This window comes from Podarcis filfolensis, assembly GCF_964270895.1.
Source record: "Podarcis filfolensis genome assembly, chromosome: 11".
NCBI classification, from domain to species: domain Eukaryota; kingdom Metazoa; phylum Chordata; class Lepidosauria; order Squamata; family Lacertidae; genus Podarcis; species Podarcis filfolensis.
The window spans coordinates 59,036,732-59,063,920 of NC_139613.1; the positions used below are offsets into that span (position 1 = coordinate 59,036,732).

Sequence of the window (27,189 nt, forward strand, 5' to 3'; positions counted from 1 at the left end):
GATCCATGCCACATCCCATTCCCTGCCTCCTCTCTCCCACCCTGGTCACGAAAGCTGCTACCAGCCAGCAGCTGTATTGTCGGAGCAGGTTGTGCAAAAGCACTTTCACTGGATATTGACAACAACATGATATGTAGTGCAGTAGAAGTGAACTATTAATGCTCACTTAAACGTAAGCCCTGTTGAGTTGGAATTCCCAAATATATAATTGAAAAAATATATCATCAAGATGCTGATTATTAAGTCATAGTTGCGCCGCAAGAAAACAATGTCAGACAGTAACTAAGGGAATTTCAGCAGCATATGGAGAAGAAACACCATGGTGCTTCTGCAGCAGCACAGCTGGCCACATTCATCTGCCCCAGCTGCAACTAAACATGTCTCTTCCGTATCAGTCTCTACAGCCACAGCATGTGCTATAACAGTTGACTGCAGCCCCAAAGGCACACACCTCCATTGTCACCTGAGGCAGGCAGATGTCAACCATGGGGAAGAACAGGGTGGCCCCGAGGGACTGGAGAAAGATGAGCAGTGGGTTGGAACTGGGAGGAGTAGCTTGTTCTTGGAAGACACAGAAAGTTAAAGGCCAGTGCAGAATTAATTCAAGCATTTTTGAGACACACAGCTGCACATGTTCCACAATCACCATGTTTACCTGTGGCATTCTCCATTAATATGCAAAATGGCTACATATGAGATACCTTCTTCTTCTTTTTTACCATACATATAATGTTCTTATCCACTAAGCTGTAATATGTGACTCATCCTACTCATGGGATTGGTAAGAAATTGTCTAGGAATCCTCATACTTCCTTGGCCCGATTCTCATGACTTTCTTAATGAAAGATGCCTGCCTGCTGTAAATTTATGGAATACTGAGTGCAATCTAGTTTTGTATGTTGCTAATTCCACAAGGTTTAATACTGTGTGTGTGTGAAAGAGAGAGAGCATGCAATGATTAATGTGACAAAAATATGTGTTCTTATTTTTCTTTGATGACGTTACCTGAAAACTTTTATTAAAAAATGGCCCACTCCTGTTTCCAGGAGAGGGCTTGCAGTAATTAGCTCAAATTTTTCAACAAATGGCACACAGGCTGTTGGCACGGCATGTGTGCAATAACATTGGTGTTTACCCTATTATGTTGCAATTTAAAAGATGTCATAAAGTTTGTCAGTGAGTGAGTTCATAGTAAGAAAAAAGAAACAGAAGTACTGACCATGACTTATGATGAGGCTATAAATATATATAGTCTACATAGTGAAGTTCAGCATATCCCAGCTTGAGGATCGTTGGGGTTCATGACATAATTGCCAATTGTGAGACGGGGAAAAAACACAGTAATGAGGAAAGAAATATATTCCTCATTTGTACTTTGTGATGGTTGGGTATTTTTAGCAAATGAGTTGTCAGCAGAAAGGCTTCATTAGACCCATCAGGAGATCTGCCCATGAATAACGGATCCCAAACGGTACTGACAGTTTCCTTGAGCCAAAATGATGGAGCACCTCTGACAAAAGCCATATTGTGCTCTCCATGTGAGAAGTGTGAAGAACAAAAGAGGCATCTTATTCTTAATTTGGTCAGGTTAATATTGACACAGTTAGTTCCTCCGAAGAGTCAAGATGTATGTGTAATGTACATTTATACAGGACTCACTTGGGTAATCAACTGTCAGATGCCATAAATCAGAAAGTATAACTATTGAGAAGGACAAAAACAAAACAAAAATATATTCTCAAAGCTGTGTTTAAATTGGTATTATCTATTCCCAACGATGTAGGTTTGAAAATATAGCTGGGGTTAAATAGTTTAATTCAACAAAAGAATATATAACACCATATTTTCCAGTATATTTTTGTATATGGAACACTGTATTTCTGCATGTTGCACTAGAGGTGTATGTTGACTGAATTTATTATGTGCATCAGTAAGTGCTGCAACAATATTCAGATTTTTCACCTTGATCCTGAGCACAACTTAAAGGAAATTAGTTCCTTTGAAAACAGTGGCAACTGGATTAGAGCATATGGGTTTTACAAGAATGGGAGACAAACGGTCATCATCATTGTAATAGCATCTGGTGAGTTCATTTATTTCAAGAATTTCTAAGCTCCCTGTGTATTCGCTATAAAAACATTTTAAAACATAACATCAATGTCTAAAATATTAAAATTTAAGCAAGCAGTTTAAAACATTTCTAACGAGGCGTACTACAGGCTTAACACAAAGAGCAGTAACAATTTACAGTAACACCTAATCTCCTTTACTAAATTTACTTAAAGTAGATTGAAATTTAAAAATCATTTCTTATGTAATTCTATAAGGAAAATTGATATAAATAAAAGTTAATTATGGTTTAAAACCTTTACGTATACATCCCTATAAATAAGGCAAATTATCAAAATTTTAGAACAAGTTATTAGAAGCTGAAGAGAAGGATGAATTAACTTTAGGTAAGAAGTGGGAACAATCTTGGCAGTCAAAAGTCTCAGAACAAGTGACACTGATTGGAACCAAGAGTAAATAACCCTGAGTTCCAATTTAACTCAATGTGTCTCAAATGAATTTTGACTAACTTAGATACAATTTATTTCAGGGCGCAATTACTTCTGGATGCAAATGAGTATGCTTATAAATTATTCCACGTATTCAGTTTCTACAACTTTAAAGGAGCTTAGTTTTTAATATAATATATAATTTGTATTTGACTCCCACATGCAGCTTCCTGAAAATGGAAACTGCTACCATTGTGACTTTGCACCAAAACTGCAGTATATTGAAGAGATCCCCATCTTACTATTGGCATCTGTCTGTTTCAAGAGACAATGGAGTGTGCTTCCAGAGAAGTCAAACTGCTGGAGGATCGCTCCATCTATTGTGGCTGCAGATACCCGTACCTGCATTAACAGCACCAAAGTGACCTGTCTTTGAATTCAACCCTAACTCACTGAGGGTTTGAGACTAATGCGCTCCCCTCACCTGGTTTAGCCAGCCAGTTGAAACCGTTCCTTGGGTGTGGCTGCTGTCACATGCTGACCACTCTTAGGAGCCACAGGTGAGAGTGTGGGAACCAGAGGTGAACAAACTGCTCCAGAAGGAGCACAATGTGTCCAGCCTGTGTCCTGCTCCTCCTCCAACACCCCATACACTCCCATTCCAATAACCACCACCAAATAATAGGTGTATATACCTGATTATTTTAAACCAAACAAGATACCCTATATGTTCATTATGGTTGCATTTTAAATATATTTTCACCTATTGAACTTAGGTGCACAAAATGCTTCACAGCATATACCAGTGAATGGTTTATAAAGGTATGGTATAATCTATAAATGAAGGGTAGGGATTTCTATTTCTGATGAGAATTCCCTGACACTCCTAGTGCCGTCAGCCTGGCCTTGCTTGAGGAAGTATTATTTCTCAGAATGAATCATTCTGAGCAAGGTGTTCCCAGAGATCATCTGTACTATTTCTGCTGCTCTGCCTTGGCAAATTCTGCTTAAGGTTTAACAGTATTAAATTGTTAAATTTCAAAGGATTACAGTTTATTTCTTGGCGTGCCCTTCAAAGAAGAAAAGGTAAAAAGTCCCTTGCACAGTCTCTAGTCCTATTTCATGGATGTGGTAGATGTCAATATTGTGCGATTTGCATTGTTTCTTTCCTAGAAACTCCCAAAATCCACTATCTGAAGTCAATTTTAAATTAGGGTCTAAGAAAGGGAGTTGATAAACACACGGAATTTCAAAACTTTTTGAGTTTATTGTAGACCAGGAATTTGCTTTCAGTATTTGAGTTCACAGTCCTTTCACACAAAAATCTATTCTTGGTTTTCTCTACAAGGCTTCTTCATTTCAGCAGTCTAATTTGTTATTTTAAAAGATAAGTTGCTGTTGTTAAACAATTGGGAGTCATAAATCCTTGTTGATCTACTGCAAATTGCACAGCGATGTCCTAGTAGATCCTCATCTACCCCTTCTCTCCCCTGCTTATTTACTCTATTTTGAGTGAATGCCAAGGTGAACAGCACAGGAAAAGCAGGCAAAACTGCAGAAAACCCACCCCAGACAGTTCAATGTATGAAATAATATTTTTCCTTCCTAACATTTGATGAAGTGTTTTTCATTTTCATTTTAACTTAAGGGAAAATAGACACATTTTCTAGACACGTCTGAGTAGATTAATAAATAGTATTTGTACACACACAAGCTAAAAAGTAATTTATCAGATAGAAGACAGATGTGTGGAGTTTGGAATGGGAGGGAGTAAATAAGTGCCCACCTGAATATACAGTTGTGGTGTGTTGTTGATGAACTGCTGTTGATTTAGGGAGAATGTTGCTTAGTAGCAGTATAAAAGCCAATAATGTGATATGATAATGTTCTTTGCCAGAGTACAATACATTTTCTCAAATGCAAACAGCGCAAGCCAAAGGGGGACAAAGAAACTCAGTTAAATGTGTTCTTTGTTTTGCTAAGGTATTGCAATAGGCAAAAATAAAGATGTTAAAGCACACTGGATGTATATCATTAACTTGCAGTGCAGAATGAAAAGGTTTTTCTTGTTTTAAAAGATGGATCTAGTCTTTGCTGTTATTTCAGAAAGACTGAATTATGGTATTGTTTGGGGTAAGATTCCTTGTTTTCCTGAAGGTTCTTGTTTTTCACCTGAAAAGGCATGGTTGCTATCCCACAACTCTGGAAATGTGTGGCATACATAGGTGTGGGGCAGATCACATGGGACATCTCAAGTTGTGATGTTGGTGGATTTTGGAGGCTCTTCCAGAAACGCTTTTTATTAAGCATTCATCCTGATTTACTTGCACAAATCTTATTTAGAGATTAGATTATTTCAGGTCTTTATTGAGCTTTCATTCTGATTTGTTTGCAAGAAGGTTAAACAACCTACATCCATCCTGATTTGCTTGTGAGGTGTTTATCTTTCTCATCACTTTCATGGCAGTAGAAAGTCTGTTTCCTTTTTGGAATCAATTTGTTGCCTAAGGTGACAGAGGGCTTTAATCCACTTTAATTGTGCAAGCCTAAGTTTCCCATTCTATGATTGACCACCTGGGAAGGTTCAAAAGTGGACACACAGAGATACATACAGACATCTGCTTTGTTTATCTGAGCCTAAATTAATTTTGGTTTGGATTTTAAAATTAGCTCAACCAAGACTGAACTGCCTTAAAACTCACCTTTCAACAGCTGCTTTAGCTGTGGGAGGAGATTTTCCTTCATCCTTCCTTAGAACATAAATCCTTACCAACAGTTGCATGTGATTCTTGTTTTCAGTTCCTATTTCTCTCACTACCAGATAAAAAGCACTTGCAAGGTAAGTCTTGGAAAGGTGGAGGCAGGAAAAAAATAATCTGCCAGAAAGGCTGGGGATAGTGCTAGACTGGCACTCCATTTGCGCTGGGCTATAGATCTTTTTAAGATTTGGGGGAACTCTTCAGAAACCATCCAGGCTATTCTCTGAAAAAGCTTGGAAAGAATGTGCCCATTCCAAATTGGGATGGGCATGCGCGAAAAGTAGCTTGGTTCCTGTTGATTATATAGGATGGCAGTGTAGCTAAAAATGTTCAAAAATAATAAATCCCATATCCATTAATCATTTTGGTTGATGCTCAAAATGTACTTGTCAATGTAATCCTAAAATATATCTCTGTTCTTCTTGAGGTGGAACACAATACTTCAAGTCGTAATGCTGTTTGGTAAGAACAGACTGGCATGTGATTACCAGCACCTTCTTGACCGCCTTCTCATAGACCTTGCAAGGTTTCTTGACACTTTCAGAGGACTTTGTAAGTCATGGTCAGCCTTCCTACCAGTGATGGCTTCTCAGTGGCTCTCTGGCTGTCAATCAGAAATAAAGTGGGTTGATGGCAGAAGAGATGGGGTGGTAGAATGCAGTCCCCTAATTCATATAAAAGGAGTATAAAAGTTTTCTTGGTTCCAGATGAGCAGGTGGCCCAGAGCATGGATAAATGGAATGGGGGAGGGGCTTGCAGGACTCTTCCCAGTCCCCTGAAGAAATTACTGTCAGAACAGGATGATAGGGAATAGCAGAGATGGAACACCCACCCTTATTTATTTATTTTCTTACCTTTATATCCCATCTTCATTCCATCATGGAACCCAAAGTAGAACCATCCTGTCACAGACTAGCCTCAAACATGCTTAGCTTTACCAAGTTGATGGCCTCATGTGCCTTCAGACCATACCCTGGGACTTTGGTATCAGCCAGGGGAGGACTTTGTGGTTTGGAATGTGCCACAGAATGCAGTTAAAGTGTAGGATGAATTCACCACCACAAATCTGAATGAATGCAGAATGTGTGCTTCTTGTCATATAACTGCCCCCTAAACAAATCAAATGCTTAGTAAAGACCAGGCATAATCTAATTACTGTGTAAGCTTTGTGCAAGTAAATCAGGATGAATGCTGAATAAACAGGTTGTCTGGATGTGTTCACTATGCCTATTATGCTTTGGTCAGACCACACTTGGAATACTGTGTCCAGTTCTGGGCGCCACAATTTAAGAGGGATGTTGACAAGCTGGTACATCTGCAGAGGAGGGCAACCAAGATGATCAAGGGTTTGGAAACCAAGCCTTATGAGGTATGGTTGAAGGAGCTGTGTATGTTTACCCTGGAAAAAAAGAGATTGAAAGGAGATATGGTAACCATCTTCAAAGATCCAAAAAACTCTCACATGGAGGGTGGAGCAAGTTTGTTTTCTCCTGTTCTGGAGGGTAGGACTTGAACCGGTAGCTTCAAGTTACAAGAAAGGAGATTCTGTAAGAGCTGTTTGACAGTGGAATAGTCTTTCCTGCATTGCAGGGGGGGCTGGACTAGATGACTCTTGGGGTCCCTTCTGACTCAATGATTCTATTATTCTTGTGAAAGTATAAACATATGGCTATGTTCTTTTAACTTTTAGAGCTACAATTATTGGGGTCCATAAGAGTATGAACAAGATCCCAATGCGTTCATCATTAATTTGATTAGCCATTCCAGTTAGCTCTGGGTGTTAACCAATAGAAAAAATCCTTCAATAAGAAGTAATTTTGTCATATTTCAGGACTGCCTATTTCACAGAAACATGACCGGAGATCTAAAAGCATTTGTAGATAAGTATGGGTTTGATGTCCTTGTCATTTTGGCCAGCTACTTATCAGAAGAAAGGCAAGAAAAAAGGCAGATAGCAGTTTATTCAGAAAACATGGAGATGGGAAATCAGGTAAGTATCGTGAAGTAAAGAGTAAAGTAATTCTGTCTGTGTTCTAGAACAGGAATGCATCATTACATTCCCTGTTGGTCTTTTAGTTTTGCCATAGCATAGGATGTATGAGTCATAGAAATTACATTTATTGAGTGTGTTGTTATCTGTGAGCAACGATGCAATAAAAACACCATTAGATGATTAAAGGAGTGGTGAGGAGAAGAGAGAAAACAAATCGTCGTTTTGTTAAAAAGAAAGAAAATAATTTTATACAGTATACCCAATTTGGATCCTTCTTCATTTCATAAACATCTTGAGATTTGTCCACATTCCCCCAACCCAAGACTTTCTAGTTAGAGAAAGATTAACCACAAAAGATATCAGTGTAATTACCCTAGTCCTTAATTTCTCTGTCATTTTAAAGTCTACTACTAGAATAGCTGTAATTTATTACCACCAGACTAGGTGCTTAAGTGGGGCCTGGATAGGGCAGGGGGTGAAACTGATTGGCTCAATCTGAGCAAGTTAAGAGGCTAAGAAGGACTGAAAGCAGGAATTTGTGATTTTAATGTGGGTTTTTAAATCTGATACTGTTAGGTGTTCTGTTTCTTTGCTTCCTAAACCCCCTAATACATCTCTAGGGGGCTTCTAAGAAGAAAACTTACTCAGTAAAGTTTGTTTTTAACTTTAAATTATGCAACAGACATGATAAATACCACTGCTTTTTTCCTCAACAGATTTGTTGTGAATTAGAAGAATGTCAGAATCCTTGCCTAGAACTGGATCCTCTGGAGTATGGATGTGATCAATTCCTCATTTATCACCAAGAAAATTCTTCAGCCAATTGCGATGAAATTTTTCTGCTAATGAAAGACGTTATCAGCAGGAGACATCCAGAAATGGCACCAAACAGTAGAACATCTTCCACTGAAGCAGTTGCTGGAAGCGCTCCACTTTCTCAAGGATCTTCTGGTATTATGGAGCTTTATGGCTCTGACATTGAACCACAGCCAAATGTTGTCAACTTTATAGAGAACCCTCAAGATCATAATGAATCTGTCCAAGCCCATGCTGATGCTAATGTAGATCTCGTGAGTCCAGACAGTGGGCTTGCTACTATTAGAAGCAGCAGATCCTCCAAGGAGAGCTCAGTTTTTCTTAGTGACGATAGCCCAGTAGAAGGAGCAGCATCTCATCACAGTTTCCTTTCTGGTTTTGATTCCTACAGTCCCATTCCTGAAGGAGCAGTAGCTGAAGAAGAAAAATCTCAGCCTAGGAACAGCAGCAACAATTTTGATCTATTCAACTTTGATTTAGCACCAATGGCTACAGTTCAGATGGATTCTTCTCATTCTGTGGACTGTTCCCCTCCTGATGACTTCTCCCATGACAGTGGTTCATCGGAAGGACAACCACCATCTGACTCAAAAGTAATTGATGAGACAAATCTATCAGAATGTGACATTGCAAATTATTCAACTGATTTACCAATGACAAGAAAGGAAGAAGATGACACAATAAAATTTAATGAGTGTAGCCACCTGCAAGAACATCCTAGTATGATGGACCTAGAAAATGACTCTTCCTCTCATCCTAAAGTGTTGAACAAGGTTGAGAGGAGAACTCCACCAATCTCTATGAACAACTGTGTGGAATCTCCGCCTCTAGATGATGGGCCATCTTTATTTTGCCCACAAGATAAAATTAAAGAAAATAATGAAACTGATTATGTGAACAATTCTCAGTCTCGTACAAGATATGGGAGCTGGTGGGATGGGTTTCAAATAGATTCCAAAAATGCTGTTACATGGAGTTCAACTGAAGCAGAATCTGTATTTCAGAGTCCTGATTCATGGAAAGAATATAAAGCAAGTCTATTACTGAAAGAGCAAACTGATAGAAGAGCTTCAGATTCAGTCTGTATACAAGAGCAGCAGAAGCGTATGGATTTTACAAGAGCAGGTATTTGGGAGAACAAGTTTGGTGCTGCCCAAGTTAAGCAGGATTTGGGATGCCATCAAAAAGACAATGAACAACCAATGGAGGACTTTGCTAGCATGTGGAATACCAGTCAACCAGTTCCTGCAATTTCTGGTCCATGGGGTAATACCAATAGTAATGGTGGACACATCAACTCAAAGTCACCTAATGTTTGGGCAGAAATTGATCATGACGGTTCTGGACATTCAGAGCGTACATGGAATGTTCCTCAGGTAGATTTTGATCATATTTCCCCAATGAAACTTGATACATGGGTTATGTCCAACTGTTCACCAGAACACTCTGAATGCAATGATTCTGAACATCTAAACAGTCAAGTAGACCTAGGATCAAAGAATGAAGGACAAGATAGTTCAATAAAAAACAACAGAACATATGAAAATGCAAATAATGATACGAGTGGCATGCTGAAGAATGTTAAATTGGCTATGGAACACCAAAGGGATACTGTACCTAAACCCAAAGAATTTGAAAATACCAATGGATGGGCCATGTATGACACAAACATTAGAAAAGAGGCACTTGGAAACCTTGTCTCTTGGGAAGACCCCTTCCTGTCATATAGAGAATCAGACTTTAACACCTCAAATACATGTGACGATTTTATTGTTTCTCCACCGGATACAAATTATTCAACATCTGACTCATATGTATCACCAACAGGGGCTGGAGATGAAAAAGAGAGTGAGGGCAAACATTATGGGCCAATCTTGGATCAAATGGTAAACATAAGCTCAGGTGAACCTGAAACATACAATTTTGGAGATTTGAAATTACCACAAACATCAGCGGTATGTTCCACTGATTCTGACTATGGAAGTCAAGGCCCCTGGGAAGCCCCACTTAATAAGAAGAACCAACCGGAAGCAGTACATTCTGAAACTACTATTATAAAAAATATTGATTTACTTGATTTGAAACAAAAAGGTGCTACATATTTTTCAGATGACTACTGTGATCATGAAAGTAGTCCTTCAAGTTCTGAAGACACTGGAATAATGATGTTTTCTACAGAGAAAAATAGCCACTCAGCTCTAAATAATACCACAGATATTGAAGGGGGAAATGCTGAAGTAAGTAGTGATGTCATCCTTGAGGACACAAATGACATGGAGAGAACATTTTCAGTCAGTGATCAAGTAAAAAGAAACAAACAATCAGAGCAGAGCACCAGACTTCTAGATAAACAGTTGAACCGGTGGGATGAACAGCTTCAATACAATCAACAGGCTGGATTAGAGCACAGTGGCATCTTTTCTGCCTCAAAGCAAGTAGTCAAGCAATGTCAAAGAACAGATGAGGGAAGTGGGCAAGTCACCCTTGAAAATATTAGGAATGAAATGATGCAAAATGACAATAAAGACTTGATCCTTCCACTCCCTCTCTCGTCTAGTAATAGTTCAGAGGAAAGCAGGGCAATTTTTGGTTCTCCCAGGTCACCAGAAAAAACAAGATGTAGTGACAGTCTAGAAAATGTAGTAGCAGAGCCAGAGGAAATAAGCCTGCCATTTTCCAATGAGACTCATCCTGTCATTGAGGCAAAGAAGGGTGGATCTCTCGATAGCAATGCAGAATATTTTGCTACATCTCCCAAAACAGAAAACAAGCACATAGTTCATAGCCTTGACATGGATGCTTACCCAAAATACAGTTTAAATGTGTTATCCCCATCTGAAAGTTTGGATAGGGAACTATCTGCACAGAAGATCCCTGAGAAGGAGAGTGCATCCCCAAGTTCCCCTAGAGGAGAAAACCATCAAGGAATGCATTATCCAGAGTTGGTTGAACATCAAGATGTATGGGATAAATTGGAGAAACGTATCTCTAAGTCAGAGCCATCAAGTTGTTTGCTACATGATGAATTGCCAGTACCAGTAGGAGAACATCAGGAACATCAGGAATTTGATGAGTCAGTTGCTAACGAGAACATTCATAAATCTGATTTGGAAACTCCTGAAAATGTTTCAGGAATGCTTAGCCGTCATGGAGCATCTTTAGAGGATAAAAATCAAGAGAGATCAATGGAAATCCAACAGGATTCATATACAGAATATACTCAAGCCCTGGATACAATGGATAAGCCTAAAATAAATGATTTGTTGTCAAATGGAATGGATTTGTCTCACAATAGTGAGACTTCTGAAAGTTTGGAGTCTGAGAATAAGCTTTCAAATGAGAAATGTATTGATATTATGCCTCATCATGAGTTGTCCCATATTCTAGATGCCTGGAATGTATCGATGGATGAACAAGCACAGTCTGTTGGAATAAGCCCCAACATAAATGAGGCACTTGAAGGGTCAGATACCATGTATAATTTCCCAGAAGATATTCCTATCAAAGACACCTATTACAAAGAAGACACCACTTGTAGTGGTTCCATTGACTATACACACTCAAGTGCAACCACTCCCGATACAAGTGATTTTTCTACAAATATGCATATTTGGGATAGCTTTCAGGTAGCTAATAATCAAAAAGAAAATGAAGATGCTTGGGACATCACAACTGATGGTGAAGAAGCATCTGGAAAAGAGTTACCTGAGAATAAAAGCCAAGAAGATTCTGAAACAAGCACTGAACACAAAGTGCCGAAAAACTTAGAGCTTTGGAATGCTCATGTGGATGATGATACAGTATCCTCATTATCAAGTCCTGGAATTGATGTAGATTCAGAATACTTGAGTATGCAAGAGACAGGAATACAGGCAGCTCTACATCCTAACAGACTAGAGGCTGACACACAAGGGCAAGAATCTGTTCGGCCTCATGAAACAAACCTTGCAGTTGATTCAGAAGGTTCAAGCACTCCGTCTCATTTCAAGGAAAATGTCCAAGTAGTCACATTAAATGAAAATTCAGAAAATCTTAATGCTTTTGACACTTCAGTGGAAGATTATGTTCATGAAACATCTGAATGTTTAGCGCATTGGGAAACAATTCAGGATGAAGCAGATGACCATACTCTACAAATGTCTGATATAAATCACGAAGAAAACCATGGCCCAAAGAATTCAGATGTTTGGGATGTAATAATGCAAGGTCATTCTGAAACCACATTAGATAAAAATAAAAAATCCATAGTGGACAATCTTAGATTTCCAGATGATTCCTCGGAATGGTGGAATTTACAAAGCCAAGATGAAAGTTCAATGGAAAGTGCACAATTTTATTCTGATAATGATTTAAAAATTAATGACACAGTCACCATTACACATGGTGCAATGCAAATACACACAGAAAAAAATGAAAAGCGAAAAGAACCAAATTTCCATGATGCTGCTAAGTTTGAAAATGAGTCTACTCAAGATAACAGTGAATGTGAATGCAGAAATGGAGCAAACTCACTGGCTAACAAAGAAGAAGAGTTGGATCAAGGTACTGTGAATTTTGAAGAGTGTTATCCACAGTCACCATTCTGTGAGGATGAAAGTGGTGTAAAACAAGAATCCTCTGTTACTAATGTTAACGATCAAGATGCTCTTAAACACCCTGTTCCAGAAGACTGGCAATCAAACCTATTGAACGCACTTGCTCAGGTCGATCCAACACTTGGTCTGCTAAGAGATAAAATGAATGCACCATCTATCAATCCAAATGAAGTAAATGTAAATCCATTAGATAAAAAAGGAACCAGTGAACAATTTCCATCTAATCCTCCTCTACCTTTAAAACCAATAAGGAAACCTAGCCCAAGATGTGATGAAGTTACACAGGAAAATTCATTTGTTCCAGATATATTACAAAACAACAACCCTAGTGATTGCCAGGCATTTACTGTTGATCCAGATTTGTGGACTAATGTTGAGCAGCCTTTCGTCTTGAGAACAAATGGTGAAAATCCTGATATATTAAGTCACTGTGATCAAGACAGCAGTTCACAGGCCTCAAGTAGCCCTGATGTTTGCAATGAATACGAAAACAAGGAAACTTGTGCCCAATCTTCTGTTCTAACTGAACCTGAAGAAGCTATTCAGATGTCTTCCATGCTGTCAGAAATATACAAAGACATAGACGTAGTCTTTAATCAGCACTTGGCAATTGACAGAGAAGAGTTATGTCCTGGAAGTCTGTGTCTTGATTATGAGACAAGTGTTGGTGAGTCCTACAAAGTAACACTCGCTGGAAATGAGGAATTATCTGAAATTGGAGAGGAAGCTGTTATGCATGAATCTGACATAGCAAATAAAACTACTACTGAACTAGAGGATCTTCCAAGTTCCTGTAGTGAAAATTTGGAAGCAGAACTCATAAATCAGGAAAGCAATGCATATGAAAATAAAAACTTTGAAGAACAGGAAGGTGCAACTTCCTCAGACAAAATGAAGTCTATGGATCCTGCTGTTGCTCTGGTTTCACCTACAGGGATGGATGATCAGCTGGAAGCATCAGATATGCATGGCATCAGTAAGATGTCAGTTGCCACTAAACCATCTACCACACTGAATGAAATTAATCCCATTGCAGTCTTAGACAATCAATCAGAGAAAAGAGTAGAAATCAATGAAATATTCAGAAAGAAACATTCATTGCAAGCCTCCCTAGAAGAAGAAAATGAAGATTTCCTCTATGGTGCAGGAAGTCAATATGCCACTAATATTCTACAAGAAGCTGAAAATTTGCAGGATACTAATAGCCCATGGGTTGTAGGATCACTCACAGAACAATCACCACTTGCATGCACTTCTCCATTTGATGTATCATTTGGTCATGATTACACTCTTCAGAAAGGTGGCATGAACATTTCAGAATGTGGCACTGTTGATATCAAAGGTGAGGTTGTGGAATATTCTCAAGCAGATCAAGGTTGGGAATCACTGTTAGTAGAGTCTGACGGGACTCCTGGATCTTCATGCACTTTGAAAAAATTTGAATATGAAACAGATTCAAGTAATATTGAATCACCCACTGGTGTCAATGATCTTGATCATTCAGAATCTATAGCTACTGATGTCAACAATGAGATTGCAGAATGTACTCAAGAGGGTCAAGTCTGGGGATCATTTCTGTTAGAATCCAGAGAGACTCCTGAATCACCATATGCTTTAAAAGAATTCAAATATGAAACAGATTCAAGTAATATTGATTTATCAGGTGCTGGAAGTGCAAGGTGTATTTCAGAATCTAAGCCTAGTGATTCCGATGGTAAGACTGGGAAATGTTCTCAAGAAGATCAAGATTGGGGATCTTTATTGTTAGAACCTGAAGTGACTCCTAAGTTGACTGATTTTTTGAAAGAATTTGAGTATGAAGCAGAATCAGTTAATATTGATTCACCAGCAGATGGAGTCATAAGCATAGCCAATGGTGAGTAATTAATGCATTTACTGATAGAACGTGTGTTAGACAAATATACAGGAGATGTAGTGTGATGCTGACATATAGTACAGTGCCATGCATGTGCTTCAGAGTTTTAAAACTTTGTGCTTAAATATTTTCTTTGTCATTCCTGTCTAAAGAAGGCAATATTGATTATTACTGTTTCACATACTGGCAAAAGAAAGAAAAATGAGACTTTGTTGTCAGCTGCATGTATCACAGAATATTGTAATTATATACTTTTTAGCAATCTAGAATATCTTGCAATTAGCACTATACTTATTCACTAAGCCACACTTAAGCAAAGAAAAAGAGGGGGAATAGAACAGGAGGAGGAGCTTAAATATAATGTATTTTGCTTTTAATATTATCTTGATCAGTGACTTGACTACTTTAACTAAAATTGTTCTCTTTAATTTCAGAATCTATCTGTTATACACTGCATAATGCAAGTGAAGGGTGCAAGTCCATAGATAAGTCAGAGATGATAAGACCAGAAAGAAAGGAAAAGACAACTTTGAAAGAAGCCGAAGATCAATCTTCACTAGAGATGGATTATGTCCTCATTACTGGCGAAGAAACTGTATCTTTGAGGAAGGATATCTTGGGAAGACAAGAAAGTAATTTCACTTCACAGGAAGCTACAGCAGTAGAACAAACAAATTCTCTTGAAACCTTTTCAGCAGAGACCTCGGATACATTTCAGTCACTCTCCATAATAAATGAAAGTGAAGGGCAGTCTGCTCTGGAGACTGAATGGGAATCTTTCTATTTGGCAGAGAAAAGTTCTGCTGTTGTGCCTCAAAAACTGAGAGATGAAAAGAAATCACCCAGAAGCCCTGCGCGAGATCAGGAATGGACTATGGTGGGCCAAAACGGAGTGAGTGATATATCACCTGAAGAAAACTGTAGCATAGACACAATAGAGTCACTATCTAGACACCCTGTTAAAGAATTAGAAGGTGTTTTAAGCCAGGAATTGATATGTGAGACACAAGATGAAACTCTGCTAGAGAGAAACCCTCACAAATCAGGGCAACAAGAGGATGGGAAATCACACAATAAAGGGACAGATGCTCTTTTATTGCAAGTTGTTGCTGGTGATGGGGAATTGGATGTCCTTTCACAACAACATTCTGTCAATGGCCTGGTAACAGAACAAGAAGCAGAAGAGGAGACCCAATTTGTTGGCAGTGAAAGAGAACTCAGTCCTGTAACAGGGTAAGGACAGGTCCACACATTTTATTTCTATTTTTTTTTCTGTATAAATATGGGGCATATGGTCACAGAACCTCTGAGAAGCAAGTGCTATTTTTCATTACACAGATGGGGTTCGATAATAGATTCAGCTAGCAAAAGAGCTTCTGGTTAAGCAGGATGAGACATTCAGTTTTTACCAAACTCTCTCCCACCAACTGCAGCCCTCCATACAATACCCTCAGGAGGAGCTTTTGGTACAGATTGTAATGGGGAGGGGGCAAAAACCACTTGTACAAGTGGAAATGCTTTCTACAGACACAAAGCCACCACTGGATACTCCCTATAGACTTTATACCTTTTCTTTCTTTCTTTCAAATTCTTTACTAACAATGACAGGGTTTTTTTTAAAGGATCCTACAATTCTTTTCTCTGTCTGAACCCGAGTAAGCCTTGCACCTCTTGAAAGATTTTGCTATGCTGAATGCAGGGATGAAGAGCGTTGTGCTTCATGCATTGGGTCTTACACCTTTCTTATTAAAGCAGCTTCTCACCTTCCTCTGACCAACTTCTTTCTTTACCCACTGTTGGGATATCCTATTCCTAACAAGCATCTACTCTAGGGATGCATAATGATGCTCTACTTTTAGACCAGAAGTTCGTGTTCCTTGTTAGAGTCCTGAATTTTACAAGTGAGGATTGCAAGTGAAATTCTGATTGACTTGTTCAGGGAGTGGAGATGGAAAGGAGTATCCTGGAAGATGGTGTGCAGTACTCTGTCTGTACTGCAAAGTTTTGTCCCAAGTCCCATTTGTACCAACCTGTTGGGAGACTGATCTCTCTACTTGAGTTTTGGTTAGCAAGGCTCAAGGACGTAGACAAGGTGCTTGGACCAGTCAGGGTGACTTCTTGCGCTGTGGCCCCTTGCCACTTGTGGCTGATAAAAACTAATTGGGAAGAAACAGCTGGCTGGGCCAGGAATGTGATGCTTCCTTGTGTGAGGGGGTGGTCCCTGCCTGCTTCAAGGAAGAAGTGCTAAAACAACTCAAAAAAACCTCCCCTGGATTTGGAAAATCTAAGTAATTATTGTCCAGCTGCCAGTCTCCCCTTCTTGGGCAAGATTCTTGAGCAAATGGTTGAAAACCTGATCCAGGTGCTCTTGGAGGAACCTGATTTTCTAGATCCATTTCAATCAGGGTTTAAACCTGCTTTTGGCACAGAAACTGCTTTGGTTGGGAGAGAGACAGGGGAAATGTGTCCTTGTTAATTCTCCTTGACCTCTCAGTGGCTTTTGATACCACTGATATCAGGGACTGTCTGAACACTGAGGAGTGGGCACTCGGAGAAGAGAAGAGTGACTTGGAAGAAGGAATCAATGATCTGGGGGAGCCTGTAACAGCCAGGAGATGAGAGTCAGAGGCAGGAGAAGCTGCAGGATTGGAGAGTGAAAAACAGGTGCATGAGAAGGGAGAGATAGGCCAGGTTGGGGTAAAGGGCTCCTCGCCCTGCCCCCACCTCTCCTGCTCCACTGTCTCCCAGGACAAGAAGAGGATTGGAGTGGGAGGAACAGAAACAGGTTGCACAGAGACATAGTTTTCCCTGCTTGCATGCAGCTCAGGTGAGGGAGATACATAAGCTGAGGTTGGAGGTGAGGCCTCCCTGTTGCTACAACTGCCTCATTGGGTGGACATCTAGAAATAGCTGAGGCATTTGAGACATAGGACTGATAGACATGCCTTTTCCTAACTTGTAAGTGTACTTTTGACAATAAAGAGTTAATTTCTCACTCTGGACATGCCTTGCCTGACAGCACCATGACAATCGACCATGGTATACTTCTGGAGTGGCTGTCTAAGTTAGGGGGGAGTGGCACTGCTTTGGATCTACTTGGATGGTCAGTTCCAGAGGGTGCAGCTTGGGGAGTGCTCTTCAGCCCCATGGAGCCTTCAATGTGGAGTTCCTCAGGGTTTGATTTTTTTGCTCATGCTGTTGAACATCTATATGGAACCACTGAGTGGGGTCATCCAGAGTTTTGGAGTACATTGTCAGCAACATGTTGATTCCACACAGCTCTACTTCTCCTTTACATCTGCAGGTGAGGCAGTGGAAGTGCTGGGCTGAAGGACAGTATAGAAATTTAATAAATAAATAAATGCTTCACTCCTTATACTGCTGGCAAAACTCTGTTCTTCCTCTGTGAGAAATGAGAAGGTTCATGTGAAGCACTGAATTGAAGTGGTTGCTGCTCCCCTCTTCAGCATATATGTTTGGTGATTTTGACAAAAGGCAGCACGCAGGTACACACGCTCTAAGAGGAAAGCTTGCAGTGTTGGTAACAGTTGCTGTCTTTGTCATTTGCATGGGAGACAGCATAGGAGCTGGTTCTGGGATCACACACAGCCACCAAAATGAAAGTACAGTTTTCATGGAAGCCAGTCTTTCGCTGCTGATAAATGTGAAGCATTAAAGCTTTCCAGGGCTTAAATGTAATTTTTGCATTCCTACAGTCCTCCTTTGTCATCTGATACCCCAAAACAATACATATAACCACACTGCCATACTATCCTTTGAGAACAGATTTTGATCTTTCATTACAAAATTAGTTAATTCACATGCAAATTGTGGAAGGTTTGCTGATTGTTTTGTGACTTTTTAGTTGCTCCTAACAAAGGTGTAACCCTATCATTTGCAAAAAAACAAACAAACACCATGATGTTAGATTGGCAGGGAGGCAATGTGTGCGCAGAGCAACTGTTTATACAACTCATTGACATGATAAATTTTGTTTGTTTGTAACAAATTTATTTGAAACAAACTGTTGTGCAACTTGGTGCAGTGTGGTAGCTAACCAACTGACTTACAAATTGGGAAGTCAGGAGCTTGGATCAAATCTCACCTTGCCATGGAGGGGAAAGGCCATAGCTCAGCGCCAGCACCTGCCTTACATGCAGAAGGTCCCAGTCTTGATCTTAGGCATGTCCAGGTAGGGCTGGGAATGTTCCCTGCCTAAAACCCTTGAGGGCTGCTGCTAGTCAGTGTGGACAATACTGAGCTAAATGGGCCAGTGCTCTTACTCATTGCTTCCTATCTTCCTATCAGCTTCAGAATGGCTAACAAGTATTGGCATCCAGAATTTCCTAAATAAAATCTTGCCTCTGTCATGAAGCAGTAAGTAGCCTTGGACAACTTGCCACCTCTCAACCCCAACCCTGTCTGCAACATAGCTAGAATCATACTTACCTATTTAAAAAAGCTGCTGTAAGAATTGTGTCCAAATGCTAAATACTATTGTTGCTAAGTTCTTGCCTGCAATGTGGCAGTATATATATTCATTCCAAAAACCCAGGCACTGTTCCTGAAATATCCTGCTAAGTGTAGCTCCCCTTTGCCAAAAAGCGGGGGAGGTGCAAATCAGGTGCCTGGGTCACACACTCTGACCTTTAACTTTAGTTGTTGGGTGATAGCCCATGTGTTTAATCAGTGCTGAAGGAAATACATTTCATTCTTAATTACTACTCAAGTACCTGGTCCACTGGGCTCTACTTTTAGACCTGTCCAGATCCACTTGTCTGGGTGTTCCTGGTCTCCATTGTGAAATGCTGGAGGACTTGACAACCTGGAACAGTGTAATTATTTTTCGCTCTATAGGACGCACTTTTTCCCTTCTAAAAAGTAAGGAAAATGTGTGTGTGTCTTATGGAGTGAATGCAGGCTGCGCAGCTAAGCTCAAAGCCAGAACAGGGCTTGGGGATAGCTGCGCAAAGCCTCCGCAGGGCAGCGGGGTGCCTTCACCCCGCTGCCCTGCAGAGGCTTCACAGGCTGTCCCCGACGCCAGAACAGCAAGAGGCTATCCCAGAAGCCAGATCCCTCTTGCTGTTCTGGCTTCTGGGGTTCAGAATTTTTTTCTTCTTGTTTCCTCCCCCCCCCCAAACTAGGTGCGTCTTATCGTCCAGTGTGTCCTATAGAGCGAAAAATACAGTAAATAGTTGCCTGGGCTTGGATGAGGAAGTCAACAGCAGTAGCCTGGTGCAATATGAAATGGCTAGCTGGGATTGTGCTTTAAAGAGGAAACATGAAGGCGACCAATTCGGCAAGACGGATGGACAAGGAACTTTGGGGGTCATTCCTGCCTCACAAGTGCTATGTTATTGTCCCTGCTTGACAGCAAGAAGAAGGGGCAAGCAAAAACATTGCCGTCTTTTACTGTGAAGGGAGCAGATCTAGGATCAGACCCTCACATCCAAGACCGTTGGCTTTGCCATCATATCTGTGGAGTGACCTTGCTCATACTTGAGTTTAATTAGAGTTTAATGCATTTAAGTTTTGTGTGTTCAAGTTCTTTCAAGTTGAGGTTCAATGTGAACATTCATACCCTTGATACACTGTAGTTATCACTGATATATCGTAAAAAAAAAATAACCTAGACAGGACAGTCATGGCCCAAAAAAGATGGCTATGATTTTGGGGTCCTCAGCTGTCTGAGATGGATCCAGGATAATGGGGTACATTTGGATTTTATTCCCTACTCCCCAAAGTGCAGCCTGAGCTAGCATAATCTAGTACATTGATAGTTTGACATTTACCCCACCAGCACACCCCACAGAATTTTCCATAGAATTCTTTTTCATGCAGAGTATGAAAAATAAATATGCTATGTAACTTGTGCTGCTCAACTCTGCACCACAACTTAACTGCTAAAATGCTTTCACTGAGCATGTCAAAATAATTATGTCTCATACTACCTTGAAAAATTGGGTTTGGGCTATTGATTAGAAGTTTGCTGCTTTTATCTTTCTCTCACCGTAGATTTTTACTTCATCTCTGGATAAAAAGAGCAGAGTTTTTCAAGCTCTGTCACTGATTTTCTTAGTAAATGTGGATATAATTATGCATGTGTGTGGGGGTATATATGCATATATATTCCGAGCTTGACACAACTCCACAGGGGCCATTAAATTATCATAATTTGCAGATGAATTCTAGTGCTTCTCAGAGCTGCTGTCACTTCTGGTATATACAGCAGGGTATCCAGAGGCAGGTGATCATCCTTATTTAGAAGTACCACTAGTCATGTGACCAGAAAAATGGTGGAGATCTGTATTGCTACTGAGCTGCTATAGAAGGGAGATGCTGAAGCAAAGTATTAAAGCTTCTTTTTTATTTTCACATTGGAAACTAGCCTTCTAAGCTTCTAGAAGGTAAGCACATTGGTTTTCATACTGAGAGATTGACAAGGAATGTGCTTTTTCTACTTAAAAGCTCTATTGTTGCAGCATTGCAAGGGTGGGTAGAGAAGGGGGGAAAGAATATTTGTCAGCAGGATGCAAAGCGTCCACTGCCTCATTACAGGAAGAAAATAGGCAGCTGTGCCTTAATTCCGTCACATCTTTTTATGAAGGGAACTGTACATGCATTTGATGGACTTGTCATGCCAGGAAGTGGGTGCGTTTTGTGCAATTAGGGAACAAAACTTTCCTGTGTCTTTAATTGCTTAAGGCTCTTCATTATTGTCATTTCTGCCTAGCTTTCCGATGAAGGGGGTGGGGAGAGAATCAAGGCGCTGCCACTGTCTAAAGGGGCTAAAAGCCTGCTTAGCCAAGGGAGCGTTATTTGCGATCCCTTCTGCTGCCCTCTCTTTGATCCTTTGATCTGAAATGAAGCATATGACACTTTTTTCTTCAAGCATCCTCCTGGATCATTCGGGTTAAAAAAAGAAAAGAAAGATACTGTAATTTTTCAAGAGAGAATTGGCTGTCAAGTGGACAATGAACAGGCATGCAAAGCTTGGAAAGTCTTATGAGCACTTTTGAAATGATAGCCAGAACTGCTGCTAGTTTAACTGTCAGCGAAATAAGATTGAAAAATTCCTGTGAGAAACTACTTTGAGGTGTGGAGGGTTTAAAATATGAAGTCTGTAAAGCATAAGTGTAAAGAGAGATGTTGTGCATGTGATTAATCTGATGGTTATAAATGCCTATGAATCAGAGTTGTAAATGGGGTGGGAAGTAGGCAGGTCAGTATTATGCCTTTTTAAGCCAGGTGAAGTTAATGTGTTTGGATATAATGTTAGGCTTCGAATCAGGAATCTATGTTTTGGGTCTTTCTCTCATTCTTAGTCTGTAAAGCGGTAGTCGTGATGTCTTACATCATGAAGCTTATAAAGCAGTTAGTAAAATGATAAATAACAGTCTTCCCTGAGAGAACACTGTGAACAATCCTGTAGCTGTTGTGGCAACACAACATGAAATGAACCCTCTTTAGGAATCTCAATCTGACGTATCTTCTCAGCCACAATAGCTTTCTCCCTCATTTCCCCTCGTGTTTTCATTCTTACTGCAAAGATAATAGGAACTTCCATCTTCCAGTGATCAATGCTGTCTTCCATGCTGGCTGGGGCTGATGACAGTTGTAGTTCTGGAGGGCACCAGGTTGGCAAAGGCTGATCTAATCTTCAGTGTAGTGTTATAGGAAGTCCAAAAAGTCTATATAGTTGCACCTTTTTATATGGCTGCTGCTAATCACCTTGTGACCCCAATGAGGCAGCTTGGTTTTCTACATTCTTTTTTATAAAAATCACAGTACTCTTCTAGCTGATTCCTACAAAAGATGCTGCCCTCCCCTTCAATTCACTGAGCTCCCTCTCTTCAAAGCTCTCCTCTCACATTCAGACTTCTGCAGCCTTTGCATTTTTGGCTTTGGTAAATCCCAACTTGACCCACTTATAGCCACTGAAAATGCTGTTGCTAAGACAATTTCACTGGTTAGGGCAGTTAGTGCACCAGATTCTGACATCAATTCCTTTTGCAATGGGCTTAACTCACTTCCTTCTCCCCCTCCCACCAGCCAATATTAACACACCTACTTTCCCATTTTAGGGCTTTCCCATGCATATTCTCAACCTAATTTTTGCATTTCCACATACAACCAACACTTAACGGCTTGGATCAACAGCCTATTAAATCAATATAGCCCAGGGCATCCTACCCTCTATTTTCTTCAGCTTTTATTTATAAAAGAATTATGCTGCTCAGTATAATAAAAGTATCTATGCTGTTTACATAGAAAATAATAAAAGTACAAACAATAGCATTCAATAAGGTTCCTAAAATCTAAGTGAAAACAGAACAATACTGTGGACAATATAAGCCAGTATAGGCAATTCAGCATGGAGTACTGATTTGCTTATTATTCTTTTATGCCTAGTGCAAAGTTTTGTTCCTGGCTGAAACTCATAAATATTATTGCAGACATACAGTATTACTAAAATATTGTTCATATGATTAATACTGCAATCCTATTCACACTTTCCTGAACAAAGTAAAACATAGTGGTAAATATGGATATGATAATGCTTAGTATTAACTCCTCCACATCATAGTAATGCCACCATAACAGGATCAGGTCCCTGTTTAAATATACCCTTTGTTTTTTCTTTTATTTTTTAAGCAGGGTGATACATATGCAGCTAGCTGTGAAAGATTTGTTAAAATAAAATATTTTGCAGACCATGCTATTGTCATTGTCATGACAGTGTCTGTGTGTGTGGGGGGGATAAATAGGACTGAGGCCACCCTGTGATAGATGATAGGTTGCATTCATGTTTCCCTTTCAAACAATGGCAGTTTATTCACAGGTTAACAAAAGTTCTGCCATCTTCATACTTTATTTCAGTGCTGGTTAAATGACTACTGTTCCTCACCGTTTCACTCTTAAGAAGAAAAATAGTGGCTGGCTGTTCTGTTATTCCCTAGCATTTATTTTGGAAATATTGAAGAATATGAATGATGGAAGATGCTACCTTTGAAAAGCACACTCTCTCCAACGCTTTCAGAACTGACATTTTTGTATTTTCCTTCACAGTGTCTTTTTTGACCATCTTAGGGGGGAAAGCAGTCAAATATTGCTAGATGTCTTAGCAGCAATTTAACACCAAATTAATGCTGCAGTTACTTCTGTACTGAGCTAGGGATACCAGGTGCTTGGAATCCCAGGTGGGGAGGGTGCTGTGGTGCGCAGGTCACACTTGCAGGCTTCCCAGAGGCATCTGGTTGGGTGTTGTGAGAACAGAATGCTGGTCTAGATGGTCCTTCAGCCTGAACCAGCAGGGCTCTTATGTGTGACTCAAGCCCTACTGTGGGAAGGTATGTGGAACCTCCAGCAGTAAATCACTGTGCACCTTACCCATCCAAACAATGGTTTCCTCATTTGCATAGGTATTACAAATGGATTTGTAGAAAATGAATAAGCATTTTAACTTCCCTGACAATAATTTTGTTGATTGCCTCAGGCGTTCACTTCACCTTTCCTCCCTCAGTCAACAATGATTTACTAGGCAATTTAAAATTTGCATGCATTCACATGAATTAGAACAAGGAAATGAACTATAACCTACCCCTGCCCAACCCTAGAATGTGAAAAAACTTAACATGGGATATTAAGTGCTTTAGGTGATGATTATGTAATTTATGTACATGGTGCTTTTCAAAGAATGAGAAAGCAAGATACAGCAGAGACCAGAGAGGAAGGAAAGGGATATGAAAACAAGCATAAACAGGGAGAAAATATACAGTTCTTTCAGTTACATGTATTTAGTCTTCAATGAATGGGGTTGAGTTAATTTCTCCCATAGGAAGCTCCAAAACAAAAAAGGTATTTCCAGGAGAAGAATCTATGATTATATCACATGTGATTATATTACTCATAAGCAGATGAAGAAGGCCGAGCTAGCACTCCCATGGGAAGCTCGAAAATCTCAAAAGACCTTTCCAAAGCTATACATTTTAGCAGGGTTCTGTGAACTAATTTGATTCCTCTGCGTAGTGGTGATATGCCATCCATCAGATATACAGAGTAGCTCTTCAGAGGCAGCTCTTTAGTTGCAGCATCAGCCACAGCAATTTCTTGGTCTGCAGAACAAAGAAGTTTGGTTTTGTTTGTTGGGCCATCTAACAATCTGCCGAAACTCTTCCAGTACTGAGAAGCTGGGGCCAGGAATACAAACCACTTAATGTACAAGTTTTCTCTTTTTAGAATTCAGGAGATTCTCCAGCCAGGGCATTCTTACAAGTCAGAGCCCTAACTATGTAAAAATCCAGTTTTAGTAACTGTGTTCTTAAACTGCCACTGAGATTCTTTACATTGCATATGAGGCATGATTTAACATTAGATATGAGGCTCGCTCCAAATGTTTTTGCTCATGTATTTTAGCAGACCCTGAATAACTTTGCCATTTGCCAGTTTGACAGTGATTGAATTCCTGTAAGTTTCTTGGCAGCTGATTGGTTGTGTCTCAGGTACTGCTGCCATCCTCTACGGCTGCATACATGTCATGTGTTTGAAGTACATGGCTTTCCCAAAGTAACCTGGGAGCTATAGTTTATTGACAGTGCTGGGAGTGGTAGCTCTCTCAGGGGTAAACTACAGTTCTTTGGGGTAGTATTTTAATTGCATAGTGTATTATACACAGTCACTATTTGGTACTACCCATTTCATCTAGTCATACTAACATTCTTTTGACAGTAATGAACTTATCTGTTATAACCTTACTAATAGCTCACAGCATCTTAGGCCCTCTGTGGCTCACCTCTGTTAAAAATTTTGCTTGTGTATAGTAGCTTTACATGCCCCTTCTTGCCAAATTGTTGGCTTAGAACCAACTTAAAAGTTTATTTTCATAGCCACTGTTTCACCATATCAAAGGAAAGTGTTGCACCAATTCTTAACTAGCATAGTTTTCAATTTATTTGTGTGGTTTTTTTCTTCCTTTGTACCCTCACTTTATTTTCAACCCTCAAAGAAAGAATATCATTTATGAGAGAATGAGCATTGCTCAGTGTCAGTGCACATTCTTTGTTCCAGCTAAATAAAACTAGCTCATGTGACTGGGACCTCTGCCTGGGATGCTGGCAAGCTGCTCTCAGTCAGGGCTGATATTACTGGGCAAATTGGACCATTAGCTTTTAATGATAGGTTCTTATAAAGACAGATTTTACTGAGCAACAGGTTTTGTGCTTCAGCGAGCCTAAAGGAATCGGGTTCTGTCCCCTGTGGTTTCAGATGTTATTTCCTTCCTCTGAAGCATCAGCATTGGACAAAAAGGACAGAGCAGGGAGGAGATACTATGGGAAATTCATATTGTCACAAAAGTTGGGTGCCTGCCCCTCTCTCTGCCAGGCGGTGGCAAGAGCCCTGGGTCCCAGGCACACACACAGGGTCTGTGTCCCTTTGGAGAAGCTGCCACCTCTTCCATGGGTAAACCGGCATCCACTGCCTTCCTCCTCGCAGGCGTGGGTTCCTCTCCCATTTCCTCAGGCACAACTTCCAACTCAGCCAGAGCCGACTGCTCTCCCACTCCAGCCAGCTTATCGTTTTCTCGGTTGCATTCACCTACAGACTGCAACTCCTCACAGTATGAGCCCTTCAACTGCCCATCCACGATTTTGACATCTCTGGCAACCCCTTCCTCTTGGGTGCCTGGCAGCTGGACATCCAGGTCACTTCCAGACCCCTGTAGCTTCTCATCTCCCAGCAGGGCGCTCCCCTTGCACAGCATTACACTTTTCTCCCCAAAGAGAATCCCGTTGCAATGGTGTAGCAGTTGGTCTAATTCATTGAACTGCTTGTTCACATGCTTACGCCACTGTTGGTCCACCAAGGTGAGTTGCTCGAGGAATGTTGTTGCTTTCCTCACCTCATCTGCTTTCCTTGACTGTGCCACACACACTCCTTTCGCAGATGGTTGATCTCACTGCACCACTGCTTGTCCTCCAGCACCAGCTGCCTGCACAGGAACATGGACTGCTGCCAAAGTGCCACTGCCTTTTCTGTCTCTGCTAGTTTTCTCTCCAGCTCTAGGGTTGTTGGTTCTCCTCCCACCATTTTTTACTTCAGGTGCACGTCACTCCTAGACCTTCTCGCCAGGAAACACAGATCCCACTTCTGACACAAGTGTTACAAAAGTTGGGTGCCTGCCCCTCTCTCTGCCAAGCGGTAGCAATGGTCCATGGGGTCTCAGGCACAGGGTTCGTGTCCCTTTGGAGAATAGAAGACACAGTGGAGACTGTTGTGCTTTAAGAAATATAGTTTATTCACCTATTTACACCTTCGGCCTGCATGGACAGACATGGCATGGTCAGTTCAAGAAGCAGTAGCACAGGCATCCTACTGCCTCCCTCTCCAAGATGGATCTCACCACCATCCCAGCAGTTACCCTTGCAACATTCCAAATCCCCAGTCTCTGTTCACACCTGGGGGCAAGAGGGAAGTTCCCTTGTATTGTTGTTTAGTTGTTTAGTCATGTCCGACTCTTTGTGACCCCATGGACCAGAGCACGCCAGGCACTCCTGTCTTCCACTGCCTCCCGCAGTTTGGTCAGACTCATGTTTGTAGCTTCGAGAACACTGTCCAACCATTTCATCCTCTGTCGTCCCCTTCTTCTTGTGCG

General features: G+C 40.5%; 1 protein-coding gene across 10 annotated transcripts in view; it reads left to right on the plus strand.

Moving 5' to 3' along the window:
* PRUNE2 (prune homolog 2 with BCH domain) overlaps positions 1 to 27,189 on the plus strand; it is a 142,031-nt gene that overhangs the window by 78,148 nt on the left and 36,694 nt on the right. For all 10 annotated transcript variants that reach the window (XR_014539751.1, XR_014539752.1, XM_083576430.1 and 7 more), the window contains exons 7-9: positions 7,089 to 7,247; positions 7,967 to 14,537; positions 14,972 to 15,770. Coding sequence is in view for 8 of the 10 variants with exons in the window: in XM_083576430.1 (XP_083432556.1) it covers positions 7,089 to 7,247; positions 7,967 to 14,537; positions 14,972 to 15,770 (7,529 nt within the window). In the remaining 2 variants the exon portion in view is untranslated. The remainder of the gene's footprint in view (positions 1 to 7,088; positions 7,248 to 7,966; positions 14,538 to 14,971; positions 15,771 to 27,189) is intronic.